The 18,971-nt window shown below is 44.6% G+C and overlaps 1 protein-coding gene across 3 annotated transcripts in view; it reads right to left on the reverse strand.

Moving 5' to 3' along the window:
• PDS5A (PDS5 cohesin associated factor A) overlaps window positions 1–18,197 on the reverse strand; it is a 113,485-nt gene extending 95,288 nt beyond the window's left edge. Inside the window, exons 1-2 of one of the 3 annotated variants that reach the window (XM_037530463.2) lie at window positions 17,701–18,197; window positions 16,669–16,849 (exon numbers count right to left, since the gene is read on the reverse strand). In XM_037530463.2, coding sequence (XP_037386360.1) covers window positions 16,669–16,809 — 141 coding nt within the window. In that variant the 5' untranslated portion in view covers window positions 16,810–16,849; window positions 17,701–18,197. Of the gene's footprint in view, window positions 1–16,668; window positions 16,850–17,496; window positions 17,517–17,700 lie in introns of those variants that run through there. The other 2 variants (XM_037530462.2, XM_037530466.2) reach the window with 2 other exon arrangements.
• Between the last annotated feature and the right edge of the window lie 774 nt (window positions 18,198–18,971).

Below are 18,971 nucleotides of genomic sequence, written 5' to 3' on the forward strand. Positions count from 1 at the left end.
TAAAAACAAGTTCATTCTGTTATTGCCAGATTATTTTTGTCATTTTTCTTCAAAGCTATTTAGCTATGCTGTAAATTTCAGTAAGAAAACCATTTTCTGGGCCTCCCTGGTGGCGCAAGGGGCTGAGAACTGCACTATGAAGCTATCCACAGCCTCTGCAGCATGAGTTCGATCCCTGGCTAGCCAGGGAGCAACCCACATAGCACAGCAGACCTCTCCTGTCTTGCCTGCTGCTCCCCTCAGCAGTGTACTTCAGTCAATCTGCCTGTTCTGTTCCCCACTCTGCCTCTGGTGAATCCTCTCACCCCCTGCACCTCTGGCCTGTACCCCAGTTCTTGTATGCATAAATAAATCTTTAAAAAAAAAAAGAAAACCATTTTCTAAACTTCTACCAAAAACAAGTCTTATGTACACTGACTCAGTACTTACGAATCTTAAGGAAAATAGTCTTATTCAATCATTTTTTTTGCAGATGAAGAAAACATCTCTTTATTTTTACAGTGGCTAGATGAAGGATTTCCAATTCAACAAGAATCTGAAATTATAGGACAATTATACATAGTCACTCAACTAAACAATGTAAGGGCCTCCCTGGTGGTGCAAGGGGTTAAGATGCAGCACTATGAAGCTATCCACAGCCACTGCAGCATGAGTTTGATCCCTGGCCAGGGAGGTGACCCACATGACGCAGCAGACCTCGCATGTCTCACCTGCTGCTCCCCTCAGCAGTGTATTTCAGTCAATCGGCCTGTTCTGCTCCCCATTCTGTCTCTGGTGAATCCTTTCACTCCCCGCATCTCTAGCCTGTACCCCAGTCTTGTATGCATAAATAAATAAATCTTTTTTAAAAAATTTACTCATCCACAACCTTCACCCCTAGTGTTGTATGACTAAACTCTCAGCAACTAATATAATCAGACAATATCAGTTTGAAAGAAAAAAAAAAAAGACTCCACAAATTGGCCACAAAGAAAGGGTGGTATTCATGTGATTATGAAATAGCATGGTCATTTAATTTTGTTAATCATTCAAAAACCACAACTTAGACACATCATTCTTCAGCTCAAATGACTGAGGGATTTTTTTTTTTAATTCAAAATCCTTCTCTTTGGTCTTTGAGGACTTTCACAGGCACCTTCCTCTTTCTCCTAAATATTCTCCTTTAAGATCCTTTAGCTCTAAGCAAAACTGTTCTACTCGTTTTCTTCAAATATACCAGCACATTTCTACTTCTGTTTTTTTCTATCTCGAATGTTTTACTAGTCATCTGATTACCAAAGTCTAGGAATTCAAATCCCACTCCAACTGTTACCATGAAACATTTTATTGACTATCTATACTGACTATCTAAATTCTTAGTATGTCTTTGTCACAGAAACAAATCTTAGCATATAGTTGGCATGTAACTTACAAATTATGTGATAATCTCAAATTTCTTCATATAAGTGGAAATTCATTACAGTGTTAGTCCTAATATATATCCAGTTTCTCTAATGTACTAATGCTATTCAAGGACTGGCTTTACCAGAACCGATCAGAGTGTTCCTACGTTGGGGCTGCCCGCAGCCTCTGCAGCGCCGGTTCAATCCCTGGCTGCTCCCCAGCCACTGAAGGAGGGTCCCACATGGCGCCTCTCCTGCTGCCCGCTGCTCCCCTCAGCAGTGTACTTCGGTCCTTCTACCTGCTCTGCTCCCCGCTCTGGTGAATTCTCTCACCCTCCTGCGCTTCTGACTGTACCCAGTGCTTGTATAAATAAATAAAAACAAATCTTTAAAAAAAAAATGCAAGTATTATTTCTAAAAAAATAAAAATAAAATAAAAAATTAAAGTGTGATTTTAGGGCCCTCTATTGTGAGACAAGGGGTTAAGATGCAGCATTACTAAACCTAGCCACTGCAGCATGAGTTTGATCCCCAGCCAAGGAGGTGAGCCACATGGTGCAGCAGATCTCTACTCTCGCCCGCTGCTCCCCTTAGCAGTGTATTACAGTCAGTCTGCCTGTTCTGCTTCCCATTCTGTCTTTGGTAAATCCTCTCACCCCCTCTCCACCTCTGGCCTATACCCCAGTTCTTGTATGCATCAATAAATCTTTTAAAAAAATAAAAATAAAGTGTGATTTTAATAATTTTATGACAAGAAAAGCAACATGTATTATGGAAGTGCCCAACTTTTAAAACATCACATAATATAGCAAAAAATGATGTATTATTTGTACCCTCCAAAGTCTGAAGGACTCTATGTCTAAATTTACCTGTAGTTATGTAGAAACATACCAATTGAGAAAGTGCTGCATTAATATAAAAGATCAAATGCCAACACTAATAGAATGAAACATAGCAATTCTTTCATTATGCTTGTGTTTAGCTTTCTATTGCAATCCTTATGTAGAAACTTCTTGATTTGTTATTGTTGGCAAATAAAAACTATTTCGGTTTTCATATACTGTATAAAACTCTACTCATCTTATCTTCCTGGCCACGGAATTCAACTGTACACAATTTCACGTGCCAACAGAAACAGAAATAAAATTCATTAATATCTTTAAATCTCTACTTGTAAGCATCAGTTTTCTCTTCAGACATCTACAGATTTCTAGCAAAATAAATCATGGTATAACAAGCTAGTGTTACTTATTTCACATGTGATTTTTTTTTTAAGATATTTATTTATTTATTTATTTATTTATTTATTTATTTATTTATTTATACATACATACATACAAGCACTGGGTACAGTCAGAAGCGCAGGAGGGTGAGAGATTCCACCAGAGCCAGAGCGGAGAGCAGAGCAGGCAGAAGGACCGAAGTACACTGCCGAGGGGAGCAGCGGGCGGCAGGAGAGGTCTGCGCACCATGTGGGACCCTCCTCCAGTGGCCGGGAGCAGCCACTTGAGCAGCCGGGGATCGAACCGGCGCTGCAGAGGCTGCGGGCAACTTCACAACCCAGCGCTCAAGCGCTGCGCCACCGGGGAGGTCCCACACATGTGATTTTAACGAAACTTCATCTAATTTCTATTTAATTCAAGATATTAAGTTAGGGCCTCCCTGCTGGCGCAAGGGGTTGAGCCTAACACTGTGAAACTATCAGCAGCCAACATAGGATTGAAAAGCACTAATTCCATTTTTAATATTTCAAGAAATCTCCATACTGTTCTCCATAGGGGCTGGACTACTCTGTATTCCCACAGTGTATGAGGGTTCCTTTTTCTTCACATCTTCACTAGCATTTGCTGTTTCTGGTTTTCTTTTGAATATGGCTGATTCTCACAGGAGTTAGGTGGTTTTGACTGTCATTTCCTTGATAAGTGATGCTGAACATTTGTTCATGTGGGTCATTTTTATGTCTTCTCTGGAGAAATATCTATTTAGTTCTTCTGTCCATTTTTTGATTGGATTGTTTTCTTTTTAGAGTTGTATGTAGATCTTGGATATTAGCCCCTTATTGGATATATGATGTATGTGCAAATATTTTCTCCCTCTGAGCTTTCAAGGAAATCTAAGTAGAATTCTTAAATCTCAAAGTGACACATTTAATTATTCTCATTAAGGATGTTTCTTGTTACCAGGAGGCAATAAAGTGGCTCTTTTACAATATACCAATTTGTCCATCTGACTGCTAATTTAAAAGCAGGCATTACCTGACATTACTGAGAGGATGAGTACTCATACTTGCTGGTAGAAATCCAAAATGGTAGAAGCCCTGTGATAGGAAATTTGACTACCTTTTACAAAAGCACTCATGTATTTACCTTTTGACCCAATAATCCCACTCCTAGGAATTTATCTTAAAGATACACTTCCACAAAGACAAAACAGCATGTCTTTAAGGTTATTCACTTTAGCACTATTCCTAAGAGCAAAATATAAAATATAAACCTCAAAAGCAATGAGAAATTGACTGAAGTAGGGCATAGATACACAGAGTGTACTATAAGATTATGAGAAAGAAATTCCAAAAAAAATTCATACCAGATAGAGAGTCCAGATATAATTTCCAAGATCTATTCAGTGCAAAAAGCAAAGTACGGGGACATATATAACACTCCATCTTCTGAGTAAAAAGGGAGATAACAGGGCCTCCCCGGTGGTGCAGCGGTTGAGTGCTGGGTTGCGAAGCTGCCCGCAGCCTCTGCAGCACTGGTTCGATCCCCCGCCAACGGGTGAGGGTCCCACATGGCATGCAGACCTCTCCTGCCGCCCGCGGCTCCCCTCAGCAGTGTACTTCATCAGTCTGCCTGCTCTGCTTTCCCTTCTGGTTCTGGTGAATTGTCTCACCTTCCCACGCTTCTGACTGTGCCCAGTGCTTGTATAAATAAATAAACAAATCTTTTTTTTTTTAAAGGGAGATAACAAAGAATAAACTAGAAACTAATGAAAATAAACTATACTGGATAGGTGGGTAGAAATGGAACAGAAAGAATAAAGAATGGAGTAGATTTCTGAAAAGTTTAAGTTTTTCTATAGTTCTGCTTCTTGGACAATATAAAACTTGAAAACTGTAACTCTACAACTCAATAGCAACAAAAAAACCCTTGATTAAAAAATGGGCAAAGTGGGCCTCCCCGGTGGCGCAGCTGTTGAGCGCTGGGTTGCGAAGCTGCCAGCAGCCTCTGCAGCGCCGGTTCAATCCCCGGCTGCTCCCCGGCCAGAGGAGGGTCCCACATGGCGGGCAGACCTCTCCTGCCGCCTGCTGCTCCCCTCAGCAGTGTGCTTCGGTCCTTCTGCCTGCTCTGCTCCCTGCTCTGGCTCTGGTGAATTCTCTCACCTTCCCGCACTTCTGACTGTACCCAGTGCTAGAATAAATAAATCTTTTAAAATAAATAAATAAATAAATAAATAGGCAAAGTACTTGAATAGTTATTTCTCCAAAGAAGATACAGTCAACAAGCACATGGAAAGATAATAAATATCACTAGTGATCAGGGAAATACAAATCAAAACCACAATGAGATATCACTTCACACCCATTTGGATGGTCATTATGAGAAACAGCAAATAACAAGCAGTGATATGGAGAAACTGGAATCTCTGTACAATATTGATGGTAATGTTTTTAGAATGATGCAGCTGCTGTAAAAAACAATATGGAGGTTCCTAAAAAAAATGAGAATGGAATTTCTGTAACAGGGTGGTCCCCAGGAAAGGGGGAGATTCCCTGCCCCACCCAAGGGAGGGTGGAGCTGAGCAGGAAGAGGAGAAGCTGAGGAAGAGAGGGAGGAAGGAAGCAGGATGGAGCCAGAAGGAGACCTGGAGGAGGTGCATGGAGCCTAGAGACATGTGAAGAATCTGTTATAGGACAGGGAGAGGGGCAGCCCAAACCCCGCAAACCTGCCTATTCTAAATGGGTTCTGCCATCCGCCGCATCAACACAAAACATAGGAGACTTTAATGGGAAGGAACTTTAATAAAACTAGGAAACAATACAGGTAAGGCAAAGAGTCTAGTTTTTAAATGAAGCACCCAAAGTTACCCGTCCCCTCGTGGGTAAAAGTCCATCCAAATGGGATTGGCCCAGAGCAAGGCCCCAAAGCCTGCTACAAGTCTAAAGCATCTTCCAGTGGGGACCCACAGCAAAGGGTCACAAACAACTGGACAAGCCCGGAAGGAAAAGAGCAAAATTAACATCAAGATAAAAGCTGTCATTGTCACCTCCCCACAGGTCTCACCCACATCTGTGTCACCCAGTCCACGACCAAAAGACAAGCTCAGTTTCTTCACGTGTCTCTAGGCTCCATGCGCCTCCTCCAGGTCTCCTGGCTCCATCCTGCTTCCTTCCTTCCTCAGTCTCTTTTGCCGCTTCTCCTCTTCCTGTTCAGCTCCACCCTCCCTTGGGTGGGGCAGGGAACCTGGAACTTCCCCCTTTCCTGGTGACCACCCTGTAACAAAACTGCGCTTGTTTTTTGGTCGTGGACTGGGTGACACAGATGTGGGTGAGACCCGTGGGGAGGTGACAATGGCAGCTTTTATCTTGATGTTGATTTTGCTCTTTTCCTTCCGGGATTGTCCGGTTGTTTGTGACCCTTTTCTGTGGGTCCCCACTGGAAGATGCTTTAGACTTGTAGCAGGCTTTGGGGCCTTGTTCTGGGCCGATCCCATATGGATGGACTTTTACCCACGAGGGGACGGGTAACTTTGGGTGCTTCATTTAGAAACTAACTCTTTGCCTTACTTGTATTGTTTCCTAGTTTTATTAAAGATCCTTCCCATTAAAGTCTCCTATGTTTTGTGTTGATGCGGCGGATGGCAGAACCCATTTAGAATAGGCAGGTTTGCGGGGCTTGGGCTGCCCCTCTCCCTGTCCTATAACAGATTTGGCGTCCAACGTGATTTAGGACAGAGCCATCCGTGGTTAGTCAGCCCCATGGGGAAATTGGGCTTCCCTATGGCACTGGCTACCATAAGCGCAAATGTGATTTTTGGTTTCTCTAGTGTGTTTGTTTCATATGTCGATTTGCTGTTGAAAAACTGTGTGTGAAGCTTTGTGATGATCTGTGTGTCTGTGTGTAATTTGTTTGTAGTGACTTGCTAAGAGATTTTAATTTGTGGAAATTTTTTCTGTGCCAGTTCTACTCAAAAGATTAGGCAGTACATTGGACCATGTGACCAGATCAAAGATGGCGTCTAAGGCCACTTGGCGTGCTTTTGTAAAATTCAGAGGTTCTTGTTGCTAGGACTTTGGAACTTTTTTTTTCTTTCTTTTTGTAATCTCTGTGGTCTCATTAGCATTTCTAAAGGCAATAATGGTTCTTCTTTAATATGTTGCTTTGTCTTTGACTACTTCCTGCCCTGTGTCTGAGGGGTTTTGCAAGCCAACTGTGGAGCAGTGGTGTTTTAATTAGCAAATGTATGCCTGGGTGTTAAGGAAAGAGTATCCTTAAGCAGTAACTGGTAATCGCTGGTATCCTTGATGGATTCTTGGAGATAACTTGAATTTTTGCAAAGTCTGGATCAGAAAAATTAACAAGATTTTGTCTGAGTCTTGAAGGATTTGCTGCTGTGAATTTTGTCTACACAATTTGTTTTGGGCATGTTTGCCATTTTGAATCCTGGATTTGTTCAATTGCTGGTGTAAGACAAGATTCTAAGTTTCTGCTTCCTACTGAGGAAGGTCTGTTGTGGAAAGCACTCTTTAGGGTGCATCATGTAACTGTACCAGGTTTTCATACCTGTGTTGTTGTTGTCCCTCCCTAGTGTGGGGGAGGTGTAATCTATGCTTAGATGTTTAATCTGCTCTTTCAGCTTCTGTCCCAGAGTGGCTAACAGAAGTAAGGAGATGACTCCTTTTAATTGAAAGTTAATTACTGATATTTTGATTTTGCTTTTTCAGGTTCTATTCCAGGAAACCCAAAGAGAGCCTGCTTGGTGGCTAACAAGAGATGACTCCTTTTGCTTAAAAGTTAACTTTTATTCTTTCAGTTGCTGTACAGAATACCCCAGGATTGACTTCTAATAAAAAGTCTTCAACACTGAAAACCCTAAGGTGATAAACAAGGTCGTGTAACCCTTGTGATTAATAAACCTTTTCCTTCCTATTTCCAAAGTCTTAGGTTTGTAGGATGACAACTGGAAATTTTTCTGCCAGCAATACTCCACATTTTTTTTTGGACTTTGACATTTTTTTTCTGAGTCTATGGAGTAAAACTGCAGTTACATAACATTCTACGTGGCATAACTAAAAAAACTGTCTTTGTCTATATGTTGTATGTCTGTATGTCCTTCTGTCTGTCTTGACCTCCAGTGATTGACAGATTGGTATACATGGTGCCCATAGACGTTGGAAAAAAAAAGAAAAAAGAGTCTCCGGTTATGAGAAAAACAAAAAGTTATGGTTTGATTGTCAACCTTGTGCTACTGAACTAAGCCGGTGCCTTCATAGAGATTGAATATTGTTGTTTCTGTTAATTTTCTGATATTTATGGCAAAGCTTCCCAAAAATCTAAATTCAAATACAAATTTGGTAGCCTGTCATTTGACTGATGCAAGGAAATTTTGTGGAACCTCAGTAGAGCTCCTGAGACACTCCATGAAGTTTCTCCCTTTCCTCCTGGGAAGGCATTAGATGAATTTGTTCTATTTGGCTTTTACCTAATGAAGTAAAACTGGAAGGGAAGCATTGTCACTTGGAAAATGGTAAAACTTTGGTATGTACAAAATGTTAACAGTAGTTTTCTAAAATGTGTATGAAAAAAACCTCTCAGTATCTGGTATGTATGTAAATTGTCAATGGTGATTGTCACCTTGTAATATTGTATAATTCAATTGTTTCACATCTACAGAAATTGTTTCTGGAAATATAGGGAGAAAAGGTCTCAACAGATTCCTATTGATGGAACTGTTGAGAGTAAAAAAACTTTCCTACAAAGGACTGAATAGACCTGGAAATACACCTGACATTTACTAAGGTTTCTTTGACATAATACTGGAAATTTTTTTTTATGCATTCTGTCCTGAATCCACGAAGTTTTTGTTTTGTTTTGTTTTGAGTAACCAGGATCTGCAGAAAGGTTGCAATTTTTTTTCCCAGCAAAGCTAACTTGTCACATTTTCTCTCCCCTTGATACCAACATGGCATACAAATAGTGGTAGTAATTTTGCTACTTATCTTAGAGTCTGTTTTTGCATAACTTACATAGGGATTTTGTCTGTTTTAAAAAAAATTGGACGTGAGTTTGATTGTGTGGCTTTGTGTGGAGTTCTTCCAAAAAGTTGAAAAAGAGCTGAACCAAGAAGAGGAGAACCTGTTTGCCTTGTTTGTAGGGTTCCAGAGACCTCCAAAGAAGGTGAGGAAGCTTGCCTCCATTGGCAGGACTGGACAACCCGGCCAAGGAAAATGCCCTGGTACCCTCGAGAAGAGGAAAGCCCAGGTGGAGTCTGATGAGACCAACTTTATACCTGAAGCCTACATCGACTGGATGCCACCGGTTTACTCTGATCCTATATGGAGTATTTCAACAAAGCCAGCTAAAAATTGCTGTTAGTTATTTCTGCCCTGTGATTTTATGCAAAAATAGGAAAAATGGTTTAAAAGTAGATTTAATTTGCAAACTTTTGCTATGCTGTTAAAAGTTTGGGATCAAGGTTGAGAAAATTTGTGTTTTACATTAGTTGAACCATTTTAACATTTTTTTCCCTGTGATTTTGATATATTTGCTATCTTGTTTTAGCCAATGCTCCAAATTTTTTTCTTTTGGCTTGGATAATGGACTATTTTTAAGTAATGAAACTGTCATACTGGACATTCATGGACAATGCTGCTGACTAATTGTTGCTTCTCTTACACACATTGGAACCCTGAAAAAAGACTGTCTCCTAAGACTACACCCTGAGATCTGTACCACCATAGATATGGTGGAATAAAAATTAAAAGGGGGGATTGTAACAGGGTGGTCCCCAGGAAAGGGGGAGGTTCCCTGCCCCACCCAAGGGAGGGTGGAGCTGAGCAGGAAGAGGAGAAGCTGAGGAAGAGACAGAGGAAGGAAGCAGGATGGAGCCAGAAGGAGACCTGGAGGAGGTGCATAGAGCCTAGAGACACGTGAAGAAACTGCGCTTGTTTTTTGGTCGTGGACTGGGTGACACAGATGTGGGTGAGACCCGTGGGGAGGTGACAATGGCAGCTTTTATCTTGATGTTGATTTTGCTCTTTTCCTTCCGGGATTGTCCGGTTGTTTGTGACCCTTTGCTGTGGGTCCCCACTGGAAGATGCTTTAGACTTGTAGCAGGCTTTGGGGCCTTGTTCTGGGCCGATCCCATATGGATGGACTTTTACCCACGAGGGGACGGGTAACTTTGGGTGCTTCATTTAGAAACTAGACTCTTTGCCATACCTGTATTGTTTCCTAGTTTTATTAAAGATCCTTCCCATTAAAGTCTCATGTTTTGCGTTGATGCGGCGGATGGCAGAACCCATTTAGAATAGGCAGGTTTGCGGGGCTTGGGCTGCCCCTCTCCCTGTCCTATAACATTTCTACCATATGATCCGCAAATCCCATTTCTGAGTATTTATCTAAAAGAATTAAAAACATTATCTAAAAGGGCCTCCCTGGTGGCACAGGGGTTTATTGCCAGCCACTGCAGCATGAGTTCGATCACCAGACAGTAACCCACATGGTGCAGCAGACCTCTCCTATCTGTCCCACTGCTCCCCTCAGCTATGTACTTCAGAAGATCTGCCTGTTTTGCTCCCACTCTATCTCTGGTGAATCCTCTCACCAACCCCCTCCCCATACCTCTGGCCTACACCCCAATTCCTGTATGAATAAATAAACTAAAAAATAAATCTTAAAAAAAAAAAAGGGATACTGGTATGGTGGTGCTAAATTTATTATGTGCTCACTGTAGGGTAGTACAAATACTGGGTTGTTGGAAAAGTCATGATGAATTTTTTCTATGTTTTTGTTGCAAAAATGCATCATAACTTTTCTGACAACACAATAAATTGATTAATGTTAAGGGAAAACAAGGTTCATATTATAAGAAAAGGATGGTATAGTAAGGAATGGAGGAAGTTTAGGAAAACCCTGTGGTGTTGGATTTTCAACTGAAGGTATCAGTATGAGTTCATGATTTAAGAAATATATTTCCTGGGCCTCCCTGATGGCGCAGCAGTTGAACGCCGGGTTGAGAAGGTGCCAGCAACTTCTGCAGCACCGGTTCGATCCCCAGCTGCTCCCCGGCCACCGGAGGAGGTCCCACATGGCATGCAGACCTCTCCTGCCGCCTGCTGCTCCCCTCAGCAGTGTACTTTGGTCCTTCTGCCTGCTCTGCTCCCCGCTCTGGCTCTGGTGAATTCTCTCACCCTCCCGTGCTTCTGACTGTACCCAGTGCTTGTATGTATAAATAAATAAATAAATAAATAAATAAATAAATAAATAAATAAAAAAAAATCTTTTAAAAAAATAAATAAAAATAAAAATACCACTCTCTACTAAAATGGAAGTAGGCTCCCTATACTCAGTTTCCCCTTGGTGCTTTAAGCTTCAAAAAGATTTAACAATTGTTGACTCTGCTCAGTAGTCCAGGGAACGGCCCCTCAAAAGGTGTGGAGTCTCTCATTTGTATAGATTCGATTTGTCACAAATTTACGAAGTCAAGAATTCCAGATAAAGTCTCTCAGCCTTCATCTGCAGATCATGAAAAATATTGTCCAGAGTACCCTCATAAGCAGCATACTGTTACCAGAATAAAAAGTACAAAAAGATATCTACATTGGGAAAAATATGTAATAAAGATGCTTGGATTAGAATGTATCAGTAAATGCAAAACTGAAAGCAAATATTTGATAAAAATCAAACCCAGGCCTCCCCGGTGGCGCAAGGGGTTAAGCACCGCACTATGAAGCAGTCCACAGCCTCTGCATCATGAGTTTGATCCCCAGCCCACTGGAGAGAAATCCACATGACGCAAGCAGACCTCTCCTGTCTTGCCTGCTGCTCCCCTCAGCAGTGTATTTATTTCAGTCAATCTGGCTGTTCTGTTCCCCACTCTGTCTCTGGTGAATCCTCTCAACCCCCTTTACCCCTCCCCCCAACCCTGGCATCTCTGGCCTGTACCCCAGCTCTTGTATGCATAAATAAATAAATAAATATTTAAAAAAAGAAAAAAATTTCTTCACTTACAGCAGGAATACAGGGGAACCAAATAAGACATCAGTGTAAAAAGATAACAATAGTATAAAACACGACAAAGCAAAAACAGACAATTATAAATCAGAGACATCCTGCAGGGGAGGAGGAGGGACAGGGATCAGAGGGAGGGAGGGAGGAGCACAGGGGACTGTGGTGATGGTGCATGGGTGCAGTGGTGAAGGAAACTCTATGGGGACTAAACCTGAGGGGGTGGGGGAGAAGCAAATATTGTTTAAAAATGAACAGTGATGTAAAAAAAAAAAAATTAATTAAAAAAAGGAAAAAAAATTTAACACTTAATAATAGCCAAAGTGGATGCTAAAAGAGTTAAGCAAGAGTTGTTGGGTAACAAGTTATTTTTACAAACGATCACCTTAATATTTCCTTATTATGTGCAAAAGGGGAAAGGTACTTTATGATAGAGAGGAGTGGCCAACTGTAACCAAGGATCAAATTTAGTATAACCAATAGGCTAAGGTGACATCATGCGCCTATTAAGATGCAAAGGTACAACACCACTTGGGTAGTGTATGTGCCCAAAGAGTTCAACCTCAATCTAAGCATGAGAAAATGAGGAAAAAAAAAAAAAAAGATCATGGAAGTCCTACAAGGCAAATGCTTCAAAAATGTCACATCAAAATGACCCAAATAAAATAAGAGAGGACTTTCTAAATTAAAGGAAACTAAAAAGACATGGTAAATGAATGCGATCCCATGTGAGAATGTGAACAGAAGGGGAAAACCCAACCTTTGAAAAAGGTTTTCATGGACAGTATAACAGATATCACTGTGTCAGTGTTAAACATCTTGAGCATGATAATGATAATTATGATAAAGAAGAATATCCTTGTTCTAAGAAGACATATATGTTTAAGCTTCTAATGGTGGAATGTCACAATATCTACAAGTAGCTCAAAAAAGTTTATTATGTTGGTGTGTCAGTCTGTATCTCTCTGGGTGTGTATGTAAAAAATATAAAAGCAAAGATTAGAGAATGTCAACTGGTAAATCTAAGTAAAGGAATGTGCCTGTGAAGATAAAAAGTTTCCCAACTTTTCTAGGTCTGAGATGTCTCAAAGAGTTAAGATCATTTATAAGGGAGGGGGAGTGGTAGTGTAAATATCCCCATTATAATCAGCCAATAATATTTTCCAATAGAACGAAAATTAAATAATGTAAGAAAAATGGTTCTACCTCTTCCACGGTTGGTGGGAATGTAGACTGGTCTAGCCCCTAAGAAAATAATATGGCGGTTTTTCAAACTATTAAAAATAGATCTACCATATGATCCAGCCATTCCACTCCTATGTATCTACCTAAAGAATGCAAAACCACTAATTCAAAGAGATACATGCACTCACATGTGTTCACTGCAGCTTTACTTACAACAGCTAAGTTATGGAAATAAATACCCAAGGACAGAGGAGTGAATAGGCAGATATAGTGTGTACACACAAACACACACACAATGGAATACTACTCAGGTGCAATAAGAAAAAATAAAAGATGAACTGTTGACATTTGTGACAACATGGATAGACTGGAGGTGGTCATGCTAACTGAAATGACCCAGAGGGACAAAGACAGGTATCACATAGTTTCACTTATATGTGGAATACATAAACAAAACAAAAGGTAAGACAAAGCTGAACCAGTAACAAACCCTATAAATCTGACTGTGGAATTGAGGTTACAAGATGGGGAAGGCGAGGGGAGAAGCAAAAAAGGGAGAGTATATAATGGACTATGGTAGAGGGCTAAAGGTACCTTGATGGTGCATATGGAGTAGTGATATATGCCTTTGAATAACATACAATGTTGTAAACCGATGCTATTTCAATAAAAAATAAATTAAAAAAATAGCATTCTAAGATGAAATCATGAGTCTTCCCCATAATTTATCCTAAGCAGTACATAAAAAAATTCCTACTGGCCTCCCTGTGGCACAGGGGTTAAGTCAGCGCTATCAAGCTATTGCCAGCCACTGAGGCATGAGTTCGATCCCCAGCCAGGGAGCTAACCCACAAGGTACAGCAGACCTCTCCTGGCTTGCCTACTGCTGCGCTCCTCAGCAGTGTATTTCAGTCAATCTACCTGTTCTGCTCCCCACTGCCTCTGGTGAACCCTCTCAGCCCCCATACCTCTGGCCTACACCCCAAATCTTGGATGCAAAATAATAAATCTTAAAAAAAACCACATATAATGGGAATTCCCCTTAAGGGGAACAAATGGATGACAAAGAACTGAGAGAATGGGTACACACAGATTATATGGAATAAAGTCTATGTAGGCAAAAATTAACATGGCATGTTCAAGGAACTGACAGAAGGTCAGAATGACTAGACATACAAAATTACTTAAAGCAGTTCCCAGGAAACAACAAAATTTCTAATATACAAAAGTATATGTAAGCTCTTCCAAAGATACAGTGTAAGAACTATTTTCAAAGGAGCTTCAAAACTTCACAATTATTTCTCTAATGTTTAAAAAAAAAAAAAATACTGTGAAAAAAGAGCATCACCTCTCCCACCCACCTGTGACTATGCAGGAGCCTCTTTGCCTTTCTCCTTTTCCTAACAAATCTGTCCTTTTAAAATGTTTTTAAAAAAAAGGGGGGGGGGTCGCTCCCTGGTGGAGCAAGGGGTTAAGCATCGCACTATGAAGCAATCCACAGTCTCTGCAGCACAAGTTCGATCCCCAGCCAGCCAGGCAGCAACCCACATGGCGAAGCAGACATCTCCTGTCTCGCCCACTGCTCCCCTCAGCAGTGTATTTCAGTCAGTCTGCCTGTTCTGTTCCCCACTCTGTCTCTGGTGAATCCTCTCATCCCTGCAGCTCTGGCCTGTACCCCCAGCTCTTGTATGCATAAATAAATAAATCTTGGGCCTCCCCTGGTGGCGCAGGCAGTTGAGTGCTGTGCTGTGAGGCTGCCCGCAGCCTCTGCAGCACCGGTTCGATTCCAGCCAGTCAGCGAGGGTCCCACATGGCGCAGCAGACCTCTCTTGTCTCGCCCACTGCTCCCCTCAGCAGTGTATTTCGTCAGTCTGCCTGTTCTGTTCCCTGTTCTGTCTCTGGTGAGTCCTCTCACCTCCGGCGCATCTGGCCTATACCCCAGTTCTTGTATAAATAAATGAATAAATCTTTAAAAAAAAAATTTTTTTTTTTTTACTTCTGGAGAGATAGGAAGAATACAAATTCATAAGAATTCCTGACAAAAGCAAAACTTTAGGAGGACATTCAAAATGGCTAACATCTATGTCATTTTAACTTCCAAAAGAATTCAAAACAAAAGGACATTTGGGGTCTCCCCGGTGATGCAGCGGTTGAGCGTTGGGTAGCGAAGCTGCCCGCAGCCTCTGCAGCACAGGTTCGATCCCCGGCTGCTCCCCGGCCACCAGAGGAGGGTCCCACGTGGCCCGCAGACCTCTCCTGCCGCCCGCTGCTCCCCTCAGCAGTGTACTCCGGTCCTTCTGCCTGCTCTGCCCCCCGCTCTGGCTCTGGTGAATTCGCTCACCCTCCCGCGCTTCTGACTGTACCCAGTGCATGTATAAATAAATAAAACAAACAAATAAATAAATAAAACAAGCCTCTATTAAAAAAAAAAAGGGACATTTGAACTCAGTGCTCATTCTGTACTTTGTTATATAGTTCTTATTTATATAACTATATATATATATATAGTTAGTATAGTTTTGGAGATTTAAATCAATTTTTAAATGGAAAAATGTACAGTTAAAACCTTCCTTACATATTATTAATCCACCACAAAATTGAGTTCCAGTATTCTTAATATGAAAAATACAAATTATCTATAAATGTTCTCCTTAGCAGTTGTGTTTTTCATGACATATCTGAAAATATTCAATATAACCTTAAGAAGCATCTGTTAGGGGACACACTTCAGTTCTATTCCTTCCAAACAGGCAACAATTTATAGACCTTAATTAGACTTTAAAAACTGAACTACAGGGATACTTTATTTAGTAAACACTTGCAACACTGTAAACATTTAGTAGCAACTCTACCAAGATCTTAGAGCTAAGGAGCAAAATCATTTCCTAAAAACACATCTACCAAATTGCCCAAGGTAGAAACATCAACATTGTTTCTTCTCTCACCTCCCATCAAGTCTGATTCTCTGAAAAGTCTTTTGGATCATACCCTATATCACTATTCATACTTTCAGAGCCCTGTTTCAAGACATCAACATCTTTTACCTGGACTATTACTGTTATTAATTTCTATTACTATTACTATAGTAATAGTATAGTATTCTATTCTATTACTATAACTATTACTGTTATTAATTTCCTAACTGGAATCTCTGTTCAAACATGAGCTGGGAGAGAATCACTACACCAAGTTGGTCTGGTGACAAGAACAGCACTTATTTTGTAAGGCATAGACTCACGCAACAGAACGCAAAACCTAAAACTACAAACACAGGGCTGACACTTATAACCTTGACCTTAAAGACCACATCCTTAAACTAAATAGTGACTCCTAATAAAAAGAAACACATTACTCTTGAAATCCCTATGAACATGTGGCCCTAAATCTCTCAGCAAGTCAGAATTTTGAAAAGTCCCATAATGTCCGTCGAAGTTTTGCCATATTACTTAACATATTTAAACTTCTTGTTATTAGAAAACCATGACAATTTAATAATGCCTTCTGAACTTAAACCAGTCTCCTTGCCAGGCAAATACTGCCTCTATGGATATTGCTGCAAGATACCTGGAACAGTATTCTCATAATTGTTTCCCCCAAAACGCCCACCAAAAGCACTTGCATTCTTATGCGTGCACAACTGTGAAGCTTACACACACACACACATCCCGTAATGGTTATGAGCTTAATATGCAAAGAGAGGTATACAAGAGAAAGCAATAGCTTTCAAAGGGGGCAAAGGAGAAGCCCGTAGCTTAAAATATCTGGGAGGTAAAACTCTAAAACCCAGGCCTGGCAGTAGGGTCACCCCACGGGGGAGAGCACCACCTACCACACATGTCTGCAGTGTGTGGGCATCCAGTCCCGACGCTTACCTTCAGTCTCTTGATCATTTCATCCGTTGTGATTTTGTCGGTGATCTCCTTCACCCCCGGCGGGTAAGCGATCTTCCCGTCGGCACTCACGACGCCACAGAGGGCCGCGGCAGGCTTGGACGGCGCCGTGGAGAAGTCCATCCTGGGGGACAACTTTTCTTCCACAGTCCTCTACCGGCCTCTATCGGTCAGAAAACAAAAGTTCAGCGGGAAAGGGGCGACTTTGTAACCTCTTTTTTCATTTCAAAAATCCCTAATCTGCACAGGGCCCCCCACTCCCGGGAGGCCGGGGCCCCGGGGGGGACCCTCCGCCAGGTCTGGGCCGGGCCTGGCCCCGCCGGCCCCCTGCGCCCCACCCGCGCGCGCCGCGCCGCGCCGGCCCCGGGCCCAGGCGCTGCTCCCGCACTCGCCGCCGTGGCCGCGGAAGCGCCGAGCGGCGCCAGGAGTTTCCGAGTCCGCCTTTCACAATGAGCCCCGCTCCCGGGCGCCGAGAGCCGAAGTTTGGCGGCCTCGGCCGGCCGGCGAGGACCCCGAGCCCCCGCGCGACGAGAGAGACGCGCCGCGCGCCCCGCCCGGCCGGGCCCCTCCGGGGAAGGACACGCGCGGCCTAGAGGGCTCGGCTTAGGCCGCAAAACTAGGGGCTCAGCCCGCCCCGCACGCAGCGGCGGCGCCGGGGCACGAACGCCCGGCCCCGGCCGCGCCGCGGGACCCCCGGCGCCCCCGCCGCGCTCCCGCCTCCCCGGGCCCGCGCCCCCGCCCCCGCCGGGCCGCGCCGGGCCGCCCGCCGCCCGGAGCCCACGCCAGGAAGCGGCTGACGCGGCTCCGCACTTCACATTTTGTTCCTTCAACTTCGGCCGAGGGGCCCCGGCGCCCGCCCTCGCCCCGGCGGCGGGGCGCTGCCCGGCGCCCCCGCGGCCTCCCCGGCGCCCCGCCGCCCCGCCGGGCCTCGGCCCCGCGCCCCCCCCCGCCCGCCCCGGGCGCCCCTTCCGTCCCCTCCCTGCGCGGCCGAGGGCGGGAGCCGCGCCGCCTCACCTCCTCCTCATGCGGGCGGAAGGCGCATCGGGGTCCGGCCTCTGTCAGGTGGTTGCGCCGCCGCCCCTCGCCGGGCGCACACAAAGCGGCTCCGCGGGTCCCGCCGCCGCCGCCCGCCCGGAGCGGCGCTGGGGCTGGCGGTGCCGAGGAGGAGCCGCCGCCGCCGCGGGGGAGACGCGGGGAGAGCGCGCCGGGCGGGGAGACACTGCCGCGCTCCGTCCGGCCGGGGAAGAGCAGCCTCGCGACGGCGCCGCCGGGAGCGTGTGCGCGTGGACCCGCCCGGGACCCTCGCGGCCCGTCCGCCCGCGCCTCGCGCCTCGCGCCTCGCGCCGGCCGGGCCCGCCGACCCGGCCCCGGACGCCCCTCGCCGCGGCGCGCGCCCGGCCGTCCGTGCCCCGCAGCCGGCGCCTCGCGCACCCAGCGGCCGGTCACGCGAGCGGGCGAGAGCACGCGAGAGCAGGGCGCGCGCCTCGCGCCCGCCCCTTCCTCCGCCGGCCGCGCCTCCGCCTCCCTCGGGCCCACGGCGGCCGCGCCGGGCGGACAGCGCCGCCTCCCGGTTGGCGCCAAGAACTGCTCCGCGGAGCGCCGCCCGGAGGACCCGACCCGAGAGGCGCGCCAAGGAGGAGGAGCCCGGGTGGCGGGAAGCGAACCCGGGCCCCGTGACCCGGGGAGCGGGCCCTGAGGTGCGGAGCGGCGCTTTCAGCCCCCGAGAGGAGTTCGGCTTTGGGGGGACGTGGAGACCTGGTTGGACGACGGGTGATGGGTGGGAATGGCCCGGGTCCCTCCCCGGGGGCAGGAAAAAAGCTGCAAGAGGAGGAAAAAGTTGGGCAGCGTGGACCAGCGTGGGCTGCTCTTTCTCGTTCCTTCTGACAGCACCCGAGTGTGCCCTCCCCACTTTCGATTTCTAAAATTAATTATTTTGAAAGCTGTGGGATATGAAAATAGCATTGAGTCGAGCAGTTCTCAAAGTAGGGTCTGAAACCTAGGCTCCTGGGCCCCACCCCCAGCTCTGAGAACCAGGATCTTGAGAGTATAAGAAGCATTTTAACAAAATTTGGGAGATGGTTGTTATGAATGTGGAGGAACGCGTTTTAAGCACACACCCAAAATAACTTTTTATTTCATCCAAAGGGAAGCCCTGTGCAGCCGTGTTTGAGTAATTTAACGTAAATCATCGTAGCTCATGAACCACCCCCCGAGTTTGTGCGTAATTTCAGAAAGCAAAGTTGAAGAAAGAGTACCATAAGAAATAGCATTCGGCTTTGAAACTG

This window comes from Talpa occidentalis, unplaced genomic scaffold (assembly GCF_014898055.3).
Source record: "Talpa occidentalis isolate TD23 unplaced genomic scaffold, MPIMG_talOcc4v2.1 talOcc4.6, whole genome shotgun sequence".
Classification (NCBI taxonomy): domain Eukaryota; kingdom Metazoa; phylum Chordata; class Mammalia; order Eulipotyphla; family Talpidae; genus Talpa; species Talpa occidentalis.